General features: G+C 36.6%; 1 protein-coding gene and 1 long non-coding RNA gene across 8 annotated transcripts; one reads left to right on the top strand and one right to left on the bottom strand.

Annotated features, from left to right (window-relative positions):
* Window positions 1–2319: 2319 nt before the first annotated feature.
* On the top strand, window positions 2320–9157 carry LOC147482738 (uncharacterized). 7 transcript variants are annotated; one of them, XR_015204868.1, is made up of 7 exons: window positions 4390–4896; window positions 5153–5864; window positions 6448–6650; window positions 7085–7189; window positions 8222–8308; window positions 8600–8698; window positions 8809–9157. It is a non-coding gene; the product is annotated as an uncharacterized LOC147482738 (long non-coding RNA). The 7 variants fall into 7 exon arrangements; XR_015204865.1 differs by having other exon boundaries at window positions 4391–4896; window positions 5153–5282; window positions 5427–5864; window positions 8600–9157; XR_015204866.1 differs by having other exon boundaries at window positions 4391–4896; window positions 8819–9157.
* Window positions 9158–11770: 2613 nt separating this feature from the next.
* Window positions 11771–14027, bottom strand: LOC147482737 (fructose-bisphosphate aldolase 1, cytoplasmic-like). Its single transcript, XM_086575545.1, is given in 3 exon segments — window positions 11771–12267; window positions 12270–13040; window positions 13868–14027. Coding segments are annotated over 3 exon segments (1074 nt in total). The 5' UTR covers window positions 13896–14027; the 3' UTR covers window positions 11771–11992.
* Between the last annotated feature and the right edge of the window lie 2492 nt (window positions 14028–16519).

Raw genomic sequence — 16519 nt, 5'->3', positions numbered from 1 at the left:
CCAGTTTCTAACATTTGCAATTCCAATTCAAGACTATATAATAGGGTACCCATATCATATTACAACATCTATAAGATTATAAGATTATATGAGTAATTTAAATGTCAAAAACTAGTTACCCATATATTATCAGTACTTCTTATAAGTATTGCTGAGATATTCGGGGAAACAACATGCAACATTGTTGAAAACAGTAAAGAAAACAAGTTACTTACAATGCCTTTAATTACTTTTGCCTATCTTTGAAACAGTTCCTCATTATTGTATTTCCTTGAAACTGATGCACCACTTTGCATGGGTTGTTGCGCCAAAGCATCCTTTATCGCTTCTTCATTCAGTTCTCCTTCAGACAGATCTAGACTTTCCAACACCACTGCCTTCCCCTTAAGAGGTTGAATCTTTTTCTTATAAGTATGTAGATGTATGTTTCTGGAAGGCAAGTCTACCCAATCTAGTATTCTTGGGAACCTACCATCAACTTGTCTCCGAGCTCCAAGAGATGGGATGTGAAGATATACCCAAATAATAAAACAAATTAAACAACCATAAACTGCGAAAGAATCCTTTCCGACACTCACATGATTAGATATGTCTTCTAAAGACTCTTCCAACATTTCAAGCAGAGGTGTGCCCCAAGGAAAGTTGTCAAATGCATTTAAATTCTCGGCAAGATCAATATACCTCCCATCAACTGTCCTAGCAGATCCTAGAAGCACAGCCTGCAACAGTACATACATACAACCTATTCAGCCTAAACACATCATTCTAACTTTCTTCACCAACACTTGATTTTGCCAACTTTCTAGCTTCCAATATTTCTGTTTCAGAAACCATGCTTCCTTTAAAAAACCTTGCACGAAATTGGGATGGGATCTTAACATCTACCATGTAGAATGAATTAGAAATCGGCTTCACACTAAGACCCATTATAAGAGCAACATCACTTTTTTTAAACACCAAATCCTTCTTACCAATTCGGTAGCAAAGTTTACCCATTTGGTGTCCCAATACAACATAGACTAGCGTAGTAGTGGTGTGCATTCTCTCATTAATGCTTAAGAACTTCCCGAAGCAAGACTTCTCAAAATCTTTCTTCTCTGCAGTAGTGAATGTCTTGAACAATTTATGCATTTTATCGAGTGACATACGAATAGTCAAATTAAGCTTTCTCATTTTTGAAAGATTGGAAATGGTCGGAAAATTAGGGCTTCAAGGGTTTTAATTTGGGCTGTTTTTTAGGTCCGTAAATGAAGATTGAACAATCCTTATAGCACACACATATTACTACTGACACGTGCCAGTTAAAGGTTAAAAAACTATCATTTCTTCAACTGTTCGGCAAATAATTAATGCTATCGTATCATTCCTAACACATGGCAAAGATTTTTCCCGCCCAAACTAGATTCTTCATCTCACCTGTTTATCTACGTACAGACATATTCTAAAGCATTAACCATCAGCAACTTCTAATTCTGGTCAATTTTACAAAGGGTGGGACTTCGAAACATTTTGGCTATTTGTATAAGAAAACTTTTTAAATATTGAACAATGGACAAGCTGTAACTGAGTTGGGTGGGAACAATGGTGAAATATGGCACTGAGATGCTAGTTACTACTTCTCAACTTCAGTATGTATTATTAAATGCTACACTTTTGCTTTATTTTATATTGGATAAACTTATCAAAGTTAACTTTTATTTAACTTGTTATTGGATAATACTATTTTGTACATAAGTTATAGGTGTATATTAAAGTCAACCTGATAGTCTTAATTGTGTTCTTGTTTATGGCTTCAGTTGCTGATGTATCATACATTATAGGTTGCCAGTTACCTCAGTTTAGAATGGCACATCTAGCCCAGTTTTGTGAATGCTAAATACATCTTTTCTTATTGAGTTTCCATACAGATTTCTCTCATTTATCTCCTTATAGACAACAACACTGATATAAAGGTACCCCTGATATAATCACAAACAAAATATGTGAACATTAACAGTTACTGTGTTGACACTCAAGCACACTGAACCGGCCGTTTCACAAACCACAAAATACCATTACATTGATTCATTCCCAAACTTATACAGTGAAACGTATTTCCAAAACTCCATTAGGTGATCTGTGAAGTCACTACACCAGAATTGTGGAATTAGGACGCCCATTGAGACAAGCATTCCTGTCTTAAATTTAAGACGGGCTTTTGAGTCCCAAACATGAGAAAACCGTCGCGAGGCCTTAGCCCAAAAAATAGACGACAACTTGTTTCGTCCTTAATCTAGGACGGGCAAAAGTGTATCTAATTTTCTTTGAAGCGAACCCTAGTTGCCTTAAAACTAAAGTTTTGCCTTCTTCGTCCAGCATCCAGAAACCCTTGTCTTGCTAATTTTTTTTTCTAAAACTTCTTCGACCCATCAATGATTTATCCATCGACGAAAGTATTCTATCCACACCAGCCGTAGTCTTCCTCCTCATCTCTTCCTCTCTTGGATCAGTGTACTTCATCTCCTTCCTATAAGGCTTCAAGGTACGATTTTTCTTTCCTATTGATTGGAGACTCTCTATTTACTAGTTAATAGCATTTGGATTGCTTTTTTCTTTTTTCTTTTTGTTTGTTTGTGGGTTAGGGTTCAAAAAATTGGGTGACCAGTGCTGAGAAATTGATTTTCGTGTTGGGGCTAACATGAAAATCCTCGAATTTGTTGGGTTTACACTCATTTGGAGCAAAAAATTCCAAGATTAGCTAAACCCTCATTTTGTGTTTTGGTATGTTACAAGTTTTAAGAATTCAAATACTTATTGAGTAATAGGATGTGATTCAATTGATGAAATTATGCGATTTGTGCTGGATTTCTCAAGGTCTCATTTTTAATAATTCTCATTTCATTCCAATTAGGAGGATGGTTTGATATTTGTGTGCATCTTGGAAAGTATGTATAATTAATTTTACAAGCATGGGGAATGATTAAGATATGTGTGGCTACTGCTAGTGTTTAAAAGATGGAATAATGACTAATCCATGTCTAGATTGTGGAATTGTGCTACTTCTATATTTATACTTCAACTTCCACGTGTGTTTGGTTGTATATCTCTAGAATCTTTTACCTGTACATGCTCATCTGTGTTACTTAGTTTCACACAGGGAATTTCATTTCATTAGTACTTTGTATGTTGGCCGGCTTTTGCTTGGTGTTGGTGTTGGATTCGATCTTCCGTCTTATTCTTGTCTTATATCTAACTAACTAGCTACGGGGAACAGCCTGAGGGGAGCTACGGGAACAGCCTGGGGTCGCTACCTGCCTTATAGAACTACCAAGAAATGAAGGAAGTCAATGGCCCATCCTAAAAGAAGGGGGGACTTTTTTTTTTCTTTGAGACCAGCGGCGTACTTGACCCCGCTGGCTGACTCCTCAGGTTCATTTAATTCAATCCTTGTTTTTGTTCAGTAGGGCGGTTTTGGGTTTCTTCTGTTTTTCTTTCGTGAGTGGGTATGTCGTCCTCCTCATTATACTGTGATGTATGTCTGTTTTGTTTGTTTGGACTATAATTTGCAGGCTTGGTTTGATAGTTCTAGATTTTTATTTATTTCTAGATAGGGTTTGAAGGGTTAGGATGTGGTTCTTTAATTGGAATACATATCAGTCTTAACACATGGTGTATATTCCAAATCCTTTAAACTTTTGTGAAATTGTACTTGCAGTAAAAATTTATTGAATTATCTTCCACGTTAGTAGGTTTAGGTATTGGGAAGATCAACAGAGAACATACAAAATCTCCTGACCATAGTTTACTTCTATTTTGATCCTCGAACCGATCATCGGGTTTAGTGGTATATCAAGCTTGAGCCTTTAACTTAAAATTTAATGTAGACTGTTGATTTGGACCTTTATTATAAGTTGGGGTTGTGTGCATTAAATGTGGTGATTACTGCCACCAGCTTTTCTGTTTGCAACTTGTTTTGAGAAAGAAATATTTATCGACATAAAGGTTTTTTCTATCATGGTTCTATGGGATAATGAGGAAAGGGATTCATCCAAGGAAGATAAATATTACATGAAGGAAATCATATGATTTTCTTTGTCTAACTGTAGTCTTTATATGTTTCTTATTTTACATATTTTATAGGAAGTTGGCATTTAACGTTTATGCAACCTTTCTCTTGCATTTCAATTGTTTTTGGAGAAAATACAATTTTAGATGATATATGTATGTATATTTTTATTAGTATCCTACAACTGCTCTTAATTATTTATAACATACTGATCCTTGTGAAAAATTAGTATGGAACTTAGTCATATACTATCACCACTGATAGCGATTGGGCAGTTTTACATGGTTGTTGTTGTTTTATTCTCGACCTTAAATTTTATTGTTTCATTTCATTTTGGATCTTGATATTTGTAGAATTGTTTTAGGTGCTGGTTTTTTGTTTGTTTGTTTCCATGCCCCATTAGTGTAATACTCTTCATTATTACTTTATTTAATTTTGTTCTTTTGTCCGTTCTTTTAATTTTCAGTTTTACATCGGGGTTTCCAATGCTAAAATAAGTTTATAAAATATTACATCTTGATAACTTGAGCTTTTTCTTCTAACTCACAGTTCAAAAGAGCTGTGTTGTGCAACAATGAAACCTCACATATTAAATGAGGGGGTTATCCTCTTTCAGTACTGACTCCATTTTTGCTTGGGAGTTATGGTTTTTAAAAATATGTCGGTTTGAACTGCTAGACCAGTTGGACATCTCTCTCAATTTCTATCTTTCTATGGATTTTTTCCTGTTATATTCAAATATTTGGTGCTCCTTGAGTCCTTGAGAAGATGATTCATTATTAGTGTTTAAACTTTAAAGTTTAAACATACCGATGAAAACTAAAATCCTGATACCAGAGCTCCTGGAAGTGGTAATTTTACTAAGGGTGTGTTTGGTTGCCTAGAAAACTTCTTTGTGGGTGGGATGGGAGCTAGAAATTTGCCAATCACTGGTTATAGACTTGTAGTGCATTATCGTTACTTGTTCGGGCATGTCTTTTCATTTCTGAATTCCTTCAAAACAAAGTTTTCTCTGTTCTGAGTCAAAAACCATTAGTTATTTTATGAGGTAAAGAAAAACAAACTATTTACCATATTGTTAGTAACTGTTGTATGTGATTACTGCAGTTATCCACACTGCGGGAGGTAGGTTTGTCATTTCAAGTGATGGTGTTTGGGATATGCTTTATCGTTAGAGGCGGCTATGAACTGCTGCCGAGGGATGCCATCCGCTGCTGCAGCTTCTCAAATTGTCCATGTACGCTATAATCCCAATTGAAATTTCTATTTTGCTGATGATAATGCAATTTTTGATGGGTACTTATTCTATTTGGTATTTCTCCTATCTACCTTGATTTTCTGGCAACCCATTTCCAACATTTGGCTGCGCACGTTCGTCTAGGCAAAGCTGTAAATTCTAGTGAGCAGATTAGTAATGAACATAGACTATTGGTATTTATTTGTCAAGTGGTATGAAAGGAGAGCTTCAATTTCCTTATCCATGATAGGTAAAACAAGTCGGGAGTATCCTAATCCTTCCCCTTATTTGAATTTTGGGTTAATTATGTAGTTATACTAAAAATTTTGGTTTTACTTCAAAGTTTCATTCAATAATCTCACGGCCATTCAGAGGATATCTAGGTATTTCCTATGCTATTTTATGTAGTTTTGCTTGCAACCATTGTCTTGGGAAGGGATGTTTTGCTTGGGAAGGGATGTTTTGCTTGCAACCATTGCCATTGAGACTGCTCAGAGGTTCTTCCTTGGCATGATCAACTCTGTTTTCCGAGCACATGTTTTATTTTTCGATTCCACACCCTCGAGTCAAATACGTAACAAGGTAAGCCACCTTTTGAACACATGAAATGCTAGTTACATTTCATTGCTTGCATTCTATTTAATTTTTTTGATTGGGGTTATATGGGTAAAGAGTTAAGCTGATTACGAATGTCACATGAGTTCTTGAAATGTTAAAGTTGGTTATGTGGTTTTAGCTAGATTGTGTCGCATCCCTCTGAATATGAGCATGTTATATATGAATCCCGCGCACCTCTTGGGGAGGAGGATATAGGATCAGTTATCGATTGGCCCAACACTTACTTAAGACTTACTTATCGATTGTAAGGTGAATGTCCATATTCTACTATCAAAGGCTTACTTAAGGCTTACATGATTTGTCATATTGGTCGCGATTACTTAAGGTTGGTTTAACTTTCTTCTTTCTCTACAATTTCTCCCTATCAATGTTCACACTCATGAGTACTGTATACTATCTAGTGCCTTTGTAATTTCTTAATACATAAATAAAAAAATAGTTGATTTTTGCTTCATGGCTTACAGGGATTCTTTGGTCCTAGTTAGTTATGTATACTTATGAGTGCTAGTTAGCTAATTTGGGCTTTTTCATGTTTGTAATAATTCAGGTAATTCTTTGGCAGCATGTTATGCCAGAATCCTTTGAGTTATCACTGTTCCTGCCTCCGTTACAAGAGGGTTTGTTAATGACTTCGATGCAGAGACTAGCAGGGAGCAAAGAGAACACGTAGCTAATGTTTCAAATAGATTACAAACAAATGAAAAGGAGATGACCACAAATGAAAGCAATCTTGCTAAGATCAAAATTGTGGTACGTTACCTCTTCACTAGTAATTCTAGCTCTTTAGCATTTTCTCTTCAAAGTTGTTGTGTATTCTTGTTATTAAATGTTTAACTATGGTATCAATTTAGTTTCGATAATCTTGATTATCTATTGGCAGTCTTACGTAAGCCTGTTGCACACTATAATTTAGAACTGCTTTGGAAGTAAATGCAAAGAAATTTGTACTACTGAGGCCCTGCATTGGCACAACGTTGAGGTTATTCCATTATGACATGGAGGTCACGAGCTCAAATCACGGCCTAGTCTGGATATCAATCACAAATTATGCATAATGATATCTGTCTTCCTCTTCGCCTAGTTGCTTATGTACGCATTATTAGCTGTACTTTCTCTTTAAGTTGTTGAGGAACATTAACTTGAATGGGGAGTCAGGTTCTGAACCGTACACTCCAACTGTGCAGAGTTCGGGAGCAGTGGATGGTCTTAATTCACTTGAACTTAGAGGGGAATTTGGAATTGGACTTTTGGATCTTCATGCAATGGACGATGCAAAATTTCTTGCCGAGGTGTGTGTGTGTTTTTTTTTAATTGTGGAATAATGCCTATTGCTACAGGAAGTGTGTCTAATCTGATTTTGGTTTTATTTGCATTGTTTGTAATTAATATATTGTGATCCCCAAGATTCTTAATTTGAAATGTTTGTTTTTTGGAAGCGGACCCGCGTTGTTACTGTTAATTGACAATATTCTAGTTCACTAAGATTGAATTGGTTCTATGTACTTTTTCAAGTGTAATAAGATCATCCCATGTAATTTCCTTAGAGATCTAATATCGGTATTATCCATCTTGTTTTGTCATTCATATGTTTCAGGTTACACAAGTGCTTTGTCATAGTCCTGTACCATGTTCTAATTAATTGTCATTTATTTTTCCTATTATCGGTATTATTCATCTTGTTAGAAGTTAAGATATGACTGTCCCAACTCATGTTTGGTATTTAGTTTACCATAGAACTAGGTTTATTTGTTGCACTGCTGCTACCTTAGTATATTAAAACTCCACGCCACCTTGTTGCTTGTCCATATAACGCCACTAAGGTTTTAAAGATAACTATTGTTGTAATACCTACACCTCCTACTTGGAATATGGGGTGGTGGCAGCAGGTTAGTTTTTTTTGTGCAAAAATCCCCTTATAAGGTAATTAGCAAGAAGGGGACACTTTGAACGACCATGAAGAAAAAAAAAATAGATTGGTTTTCTCCTGGAAAGGGATGGAGGGGGACAAAATATTTGGTAGCTCTTCTTTTCCCTTTTATGAAGGTATTGAGTGGCTTTCTCTTGTGGGGATCCCGTGAATTTTAGAGGAAACTTAATTAAGCCACCAAGAGAGAGAAGTGGGGGCCGAGACATTGAATGAAGGGAATTAAATGAATTGTGTTTTTTTTTTAATGACTATGGAAGGGAGGTGAATTGGAGAGGGAATTGATCACCTTGTATCTTTTTAGTACTGTTTTTTTTGGCATCATTTTTTTTTGTAATTTGTGGTTGTATTCTTCATTTTTGTGGTTTTGAGGATTTGAGTGTTATTGATATCTCAGAGTTGGAAGGGCATGGCTTCTCCAGTACCAACCCTCCTTTGATGGTCCCTCTCACTCTCATTCAAGGTGCTGATGCTAAAGGAGCAGGTATACTTCCTTTTTTTCTTTTTCTTCAATATGCTTTAATTCTTGTATAATTTTCCACTTCCAAATGATTTTCTTAAGTCTGAACAAAGAGGTTTGCTCTATGGTAGATTACTCGTCCGAGATAGGTTTTTCTCTTCGCATACATTGTGCTCATATGATATCAATTTGATATATTCTTTTATTTCAAAATTTGTCTCGATCTCGAATAATTGAAGAGATCGAACAATAAAAAGTTTGATGACATTTCACGTAATTACAATATGAAATTAGAGCTCTTGTTTTTCAATTCAGGTACATCAACAAATTAGATATACCTACGTGTTCCGCTCATGTTGGGCTAGCCGGCTAGCTTTACCAGGAGAAGTTGGATCTTGGTAGACCGAAGGCAAAGTTGTCTACTATAACTTAACTATTTTATTTATGTACTCCTTATATATGTGCATGGGTATTATATTATGGGAACCCTTATATTATTCATATATTGATATGGCCATAAGTAGTTTTGTACAGTAACTTCTAGTTTCATTCGGACGAACCGAAGTCAACTTTGTGAACTCACTTCTCTGTGTGGAGTGGCACTCGATTGATAATACTCCTGTCGCGTTGTGTGGAGTGGCATTGGATCTTGGTCTAGCTGCTTGTTTCATCTCTAGAAAACTCTCAAGGTTGTTTACCTGAAAGAACAAGATGCGCAAAGGTGATGAAGATAGGAATTCCAAATTCCAAATTGTATTTTTCATTATGTTCTTATTTTGCCTTGTATACTTTGAAAGCCTAGCTAGTTGTTGGCAATTAAAATTTTGAAAACATTGTAAATTATCAATGTATTATATATATCAATTTTTGAAATGTGTTGTTTTAGTATGTTGTTTGTGTAACTGATTTATGATATGAGAAACTTCAAATTAGGTAGCAGGGGTGTCTAGGGAAAAATACCCATAATTTTTTTTTTTAAATTATTTTAAACTAATACGACGGTGGTAAATAGTGTCGTTAATAGGCTTCTCCAAAATGAAATACGACGGAAATATTTCCGTCTTAAACTCATACCACAAATTTACGACGGTTTCTCGAGTTCTAATTTTGAAAATTTGTTGTTGTAGTGCAAAGGTAATTTACGATGGATTTGAATGTCCTAAAATTAATGACGGCATAAACTGTCTCCAGTCCATCGCAAGTCTAATTCAGCTTACCACGCTATTTCCCGTCGTAAATATTAATGACAGGGCTATATGCGGCAAAGTCTGGGACACTATTTCCCGTCGCAAATCTGAATTTAGGACGGATTTAACCGTCGTTTTTGGCCATTTTTGGTGTAGTGAGTGGAAGTGGAAGTGGGATTTCTAAAAAAAACCAAGTTGCTGATGGTATATGTACGTGTAGCTGATGATGGCATCCACACAGTCTTCATTGCTAAAACCTGGCAGAACCGCGGCTGAAAAGGCAATCCAAACTCACTACAATAACTGCACAGTTGTCTTTTTCTGCTTTTGAATCATATTTAAGTAGTCAATTTTCATCGATCTACAAAGGGACTTGTTCATTAAGTACATCACACAAAAACTCAATTTTATGCGCTTGGACAAACCTTCCACAAGACACATAAATCCTTCTAATGAAATATACACATCAAACATGCACTCTCAATTTTATCTCACCTGTTATATACTTCTTCACTCCATGCAACAAGAACAAAATCAATATGGAAATAGTAAACACAACTATGGAAACCTTAAAAAAATTTATACACTACTACATAAAAACAAACCCAAGACAACCTAGAAACAAACCAACACTGAAGACAACAAACCAAAGTTTAAAACATATCAATAAGCAATGAGAACCGTAGAATGAGAAGATAATCAAGAAAATGAACTTTAGAAAAATCCATTATCAAGATTTGTGTTTTTGTCCTCCATGGAAAACCTTACCAAAATCACCAAAAAAATGATAATCAAGAAGATGAATTAAAAAACTAGAAGCTTTAGAGGTTTGTAAAAACTTTTATAGTTTGGCACAAAAATCGAGGTCAACGTTGTTTCATGTCCGTACAACAAAAACTACGAAACAATTGCTGATAGTAGAGCAAGAAATTGCTACTCCCTCATTCCCACAATAGATAATTCTACCAGGTTTTCATTTTTGTTGGGTTAAATCTAACGGTAAAAAATTGTCAGTACGTATCGCTAAGAGGATCTTACAGACAACTATCAATGTGCTTGTCAACATCAGAAGTACAAGAGAGTGTGTTGCAGAAGAGAGAAAGTGTGTTGCAGAGGAGAGAGAGAGAGTGTGGCAGAAGGAAATATAGTGTTGTAAGGAAAGGCAAAATAGTCAAAAACCCGTTGAAAATGTCAAAATTAAAAGACATGACCGGTTAGAGCACAATGTAATTGCATCATGGCCAATTGGAGCACAATGTGCTTGCATCATGGCCCAATCAGGCAATTACCCATCTTAAAAACCACAATAAAAGGAGTCCCATCTTAGAAACCACAATAAAAGGAGTCGGTGCTCTTCAAAGCATTCACAACGAAGCAAAGCACTAGATTTCAAAATTATTCCAAAATTATGGAAATCAGTCTCATTTCGGGATAGGTGATCTCTGTCTCCCTCACGCCCAGTAAGACTAGACAAGACACAGTAAGAACGGAGTAACATGTAACACCACTAGTGGTGTCAAATGGGTTGGGCCGTGCTGGCCCGGCCCTCAAATAATGAAGCCCTCATGCTTTGAGGGCGGAGGGCCTCCCCCTCATTTACTTCGGGGCGGGGCGGGTCGGGTCGGGCCAATGTTTAAATCTCGAAGCCTTTACCGCCCAACCCCCTCTCGAGAGGGCTTGAAGGGCGGGCTTGAGGCCAAAACGCGAGGGGCGAATACTATGTTATACATTTGATTTACAAAATAAATTTAAACATTAGTTAAAAATGATAAAATCGAATGACTTCACAATTAAACCTTCAAACTACTAAAAAAAACTTGTTAAAGTTGTAGATAGTAATTAAGATCAATTAAATTCATTTCATAAAATATTATAATGAAATTATAAAGTTGGCAAACTTAATAGATAAACGTTTTTTTAAGTGATTTTTAACATATTAATGTTAAAATGAAATATATTATAAATTTTTTTATTAAAATATATGTAATAAATGTTGAGGGCCTAATGAGGGTCAGGCTTAAGGGAGGGCTTAAGTTTCGAAGTCTAGGCCCTTACCCTCCCCTCAAAGGCTTGAGGGCCGGGTCGGCCCAGCCCACGAATGTGTGAGGGCCTCATTTTGAGGGCTTTTTCGGCCCATGGGCCGGGTCAGGACGGGCGGGCTAAGGGTTTGAGGGCCATTTTGACACCCCTAAACACCACCATACAGCACCTAAACTCTCATTGACGTTAGTATGAAGCCTAATCCAAATGAAAATGGCAAAAAATACAACAGTCAACATCATCACATACACTAAAGAGGTTCAAAAAAAAGCAAAACATAAAATTCATCATTAAAACAAGACAAATCACTCGGAGAGAAACATTCGAACTCAACAAACATGCCCCCAAAATTATTAAATCAGTCTCACTCAACTACGCAGGAAAAAATACCTAAACATTAAGCCTTAAAAGACAGACTTTATCTCCAAATTTTTGCCTCATATCTACTCATAAAATCGCAATACTAAAACACAAAACTTCATCAGTACTTGTAATCCTTGACATGAAGGCCTTCTGAAGCACCATCTCCAACAGCTGCATCACCCTTGTAGGTACCAAGGGTGGCCTCTGAGTTTGCCTTACACCTTGCGAGGAAGGCAGCCTGCGCCTTCTCCACATTTTCCACTTTTCCAGACCATGCCTTGAGAGTACTCTGCTGGAGAGCACGTCCAAAGGAGAATGAGAGTGACCATGGCTTCTTTCCTTTGAGCTGGTTCATTGCATTAAGGTTAATTGTGGCCTGCTCTTCATTCTGTCACCTGACAAGAACACCACTGCAGGAACAGCTGGGGGCATTGTTTGCTGCAAGGCACACACTGTGTATTCAGCAATGACCTCTGGGGCTACCTTCTTGGCATCAGAACCAGGAGTCACCATGTTGGGCTTCAATAGAGTTCCCTTGAGCAGAACCTTGTGGTCATTCAATGCCTTGTAACAGGCAGCAAGTACTCGCTCAGTCACATCAGCACAACGGTCAATGTCATGAGATCCATCAACCAAGATCTCTGGCTCAACGATTGGAACCAAACCATTTTCTTGACAGATGATGGCATACCTGGCCAAACCATTAGCATTCTCATTAATTGCTAGCTGAGAGGGCTCATTGGGGCCAATCTTGAGCACTGCACGCCATTTGGCAAATCTGGCTCCAGCTGCATAGTATTGCTGGCAACGTTGAGCAAGCCCATCAAGACCCTGGGTGGTGGTCTCACCATCAGTACCGGCAAGTTCAACTGTACCCTTGTCAACCTTGATTCCAGGAAGTACTCCACCTTCCTTCATGACCTCAACAAAGGGCTTACCAGAGGCAGTCTTTTGGTAGAGAGTCTCCTCAAAAAGGATGACACCGCTCAGGTACTGAAGTGCACCTGGGGTGCAGAACAGAAGTTCACGGAGAGCACGCCTGTTAGACTCGACATTCTCAACATTAATACTGGATAGACGCTTCCCAATTGTTCCAGTAGACTCATCAGCAGCAAGGATACCCCTTCCAGGGGTGCCAATGTACGAAGCATTGGCAATGAGTTCATCTACAAGGTTAGAAAAAGGAGGATTATTAAAAAATTCAGAAAGACACAAATTAATGGATATATAACCACAGCCTAAAACCTTAAAAAGTAAATAAATATTTACAACTGATTGATTAGAAACAAACAGAAATCACCTGATTAGCAAACAAAATAAACACTGCATCATTTCTTCTATGAATAAATTGGAGAAAAAGTAAAAACAGATCGAGCCAAACAAGAACTTGCGTAAGCAAAGAAAAGACATTCAACCTACACCCTGAAGCCACTAATAACAACTTTAAAACAGGCTATCTGAAATTTGCACATATTCAAGTTTGCAAATTTCCATTTTATATTAGTAACAGTAAATAAAATGTGGACAGCTATGGAAATAAAAATAGATAAAGATGGTCAAATCAACCGCTGCAAATGAACTCTCACAATAATCACTTAGAATTTCATTGGCACATATTGTAAGCTAAATGGAAAATAGATCAATGATTTTCAAAAATATAATACCTGATGCCTTTATAAAAAGATGTATATAAAACAAACGCAAATTTTGATTGTTATTCGGATTGTGTTGATGATTAGAATACAAGAGCACCTTTGGTTATCAAAGTAAAAATATAAGGCCAAAATTACGAACTAAAACAACAAATCTTCGGTCGATATCCACTTTATATAATTTCCATATTAAATTTCACAAATCAATCAATCAATAAAAACAGATTAGTAACTAGATCTTCAAACTGATAAATACATTAGATCCATTACACAGTAAAAATATGAAATTCAGATCCACACACAAAAATAAAAATAAACAAGAGTAGAGAGAAGGTGGTTACCAGCGTATTTGCCCTTGTAGCAAGACATGGTTGGAGAGAAGAAGAAAAGACTGCGAAGAGAAAATAATAAGAGAGGAGAGGAAGAATTGGTTGGGGTTAGGTTAGGTATTTGTAGTGGGGGAGTTTTCTTCGGTATTGTCGCTTATCGCATGGCTATCCACGTCACCCCACCTCACTTATTTCTGGAACTTTCCTTTTTTTCTATTTTTCTATTGGTCGGTTGGTTCCTCCTTTTCTTTTCTTGGGCTAATTGGCCAGCCCACTCAGGCTCTCATTGACCCAATGGTGTTTTCTTCTTCTTTTTTGGGCTGTCAATGCGTTTTAGGTGGTGCAACCCTCAACCCGCCCCACACAAGGGAAAATCTTTACATGTAATTTGTAGGTAAGAGCATCTCTAGGTGGTAGTATAACATGTGTTTTTCTTCAAATTTGAAGGAAAAGTTTGAAATTTCTCGGAATTCCATCTCTAGGTGGCCTCAAATCCGGTCGCATCACCTGCTTGTTCGCATTCTTGTTCGCAAATTTGGCAATTTGGATGTGGATGTAGCGCGACATTGGTAATAGCGCGCGCCATTGCAAATGTCGCCCCAATTTTTTTTTTTTACTTTGACCAGCACCACGCGCGCCACTCCTAATGTCGCGTGCTCCAACGGGCAAAAAACAACCGAATTCTACATCATATATCTACACTCATCTCCTTCTTCATTTTATATACACTCAACTCAAATATTTTTATCAAACAACTCAACCATTTCACATCAATCCTTAACAAACAACACACACACACATTGCTAAAAAATGGATCATGAAGTGTATGAGATGTTTCCCCTCCAATCTTCATCTCCATCGTTGTCTTCTTCTTCATCTTCTCCAGCGGAAGACTCGGTAGATAGTATTGATGAAGAATTTGTTAACGTCATTCCCCTTATGAAGCACCATTTGGATGTACTTGCACAAGCACAAGTACATGCTCTGAAAGCACCACATGGTGGTTCAAAGAAGGGTCGAAAAGTGAAACATAGAAAATATACTTTGACTTTGGAAATCTTGAAGGCCAACTACTTCGTTGATCGCCCTGTCTTTCCGAAAGAGGATTTCAAACGGCACTTTCGTATGAAAAAATCTTTATTTCTTTATATCTTCAACGATATTCAGACTCATTTTAAGTACTTTCAGCCTAAATTTAACAATGTTGGTAAACCTGGTATAGATCCTCTGATCAAGGTGGCTGTAGCTTTGCGTATTTTTGTTATGGTACGGTGGCTAATCAACTTGACGATCAATTATACATTTCCGAGCAAATTGAAAACCAGACGTTGAGGCATTTTTGTGATGCAATTATCAAATTGTGCGGTTCAATCTATTTGTGAAGGCCAAATATTATAGATACAGAACGCTTGCTTGCGCATTCTGCCATACATGGATGGGCGGGTATGTTGGGAAGCATTGATTGTATGCATTGGGAATGACATAATTGTCCAACTAGATAGCAAGGTGCTTACAGTGGTCGTTCTGAAAAACCATCTGTTATTCTCGAAGCTGTTGCAACTGAAGACCTGTGGATATAACATTCTTTCTTTGGGATGTCAGGGTCACACAATGACATCAACGTGTTGGACAACTCGCCGGTATTTGAGCACGTGATCAATAGTACTTCTCCACCTATTTATTTTGATGTAAATCAGCATAGTTATAATATGAGTTATTATTTAGTTGATGGTATCTATCCTGACTATGCGGCATTTATACAAACGACGAAGTGGTTCGCAACGATACAAGAAGCTACAAAGAAAGATATTGAAAGAGCTTTTGGGGTTTTGTAAGCTAAATTTGGGATTTTGGTAAAACCTTACAAATTATGGCATGTGGAGACAATGGGTACTATTATGAAAACATGTATCATATTGCACAATATGATAATCGGAGCTAAGAGTAAAAATTATGAAATGAGGAGGTACATTCCTAATCCAGAAGGGCAACCACAGATCCCACCTACTCGGGAATACTACATTGAGGGGACTCTACGAGTTCAATCAAATACTATGCATGATAGACTTAAAAGCGACATTGTCGAGCATCTATGGAGCATTAGGGGTGACCGACGTTGATTGTTGTAATTTAATTTAATTTTGTAGATGCATATTTATTTTTAATCATCAATAAACAATGTTAATCAATTTCTATTTTATTATATATATATATATATATATATATATATATATATATATATATATATATATATATATATATATAATTTAAACTAACATATATTTATATAAAATTAAAGTTTATTCATATTAAAAAAATATATTAACTTAGATAGTCATAGAAAATAAAATGATTAATATTAACCACTCACATTACAGCACTCTAACCACTCTTAACATTTTCCATTACAGCACCTAACCACTCACATTTTCCACACACTAAACACTTCAATAGATTAAGACCTTTTTCTTTAAGGTTCGCAAACTTTTTCAGCTCTCTAACACCATCACAACCATTTGGGCATGATATCTGTGCATAGGGGCAATACATATACCAATGATTATCCTCGCTACAACACGTGCATATCAACAAACTGTCTCTATATATAAATTTCATACCATGACATATATCATACATGCATTTCAAAAATCTTACTTCTTCACC

The sequence above is a fragment of the Coptis chinensis genome, chromosome 8 (assembly GCF_015680905.1).
Source record: "Coptis chinensis isolate HL-2020 chromosome 8, ASM1568090v1, whole genome shotgun sequence".
In the NCBI taxonomy this organism is placed as follows: Eukaryota; Viridiplantae; Streptophyta; class Magnoliopsida; order Ranunculales; family Ranunculaceae; genus Coptis; species Coptis chinensis.
This window is presented reverse-complemented; position numbering and strand designations above follow the sequence as displayed.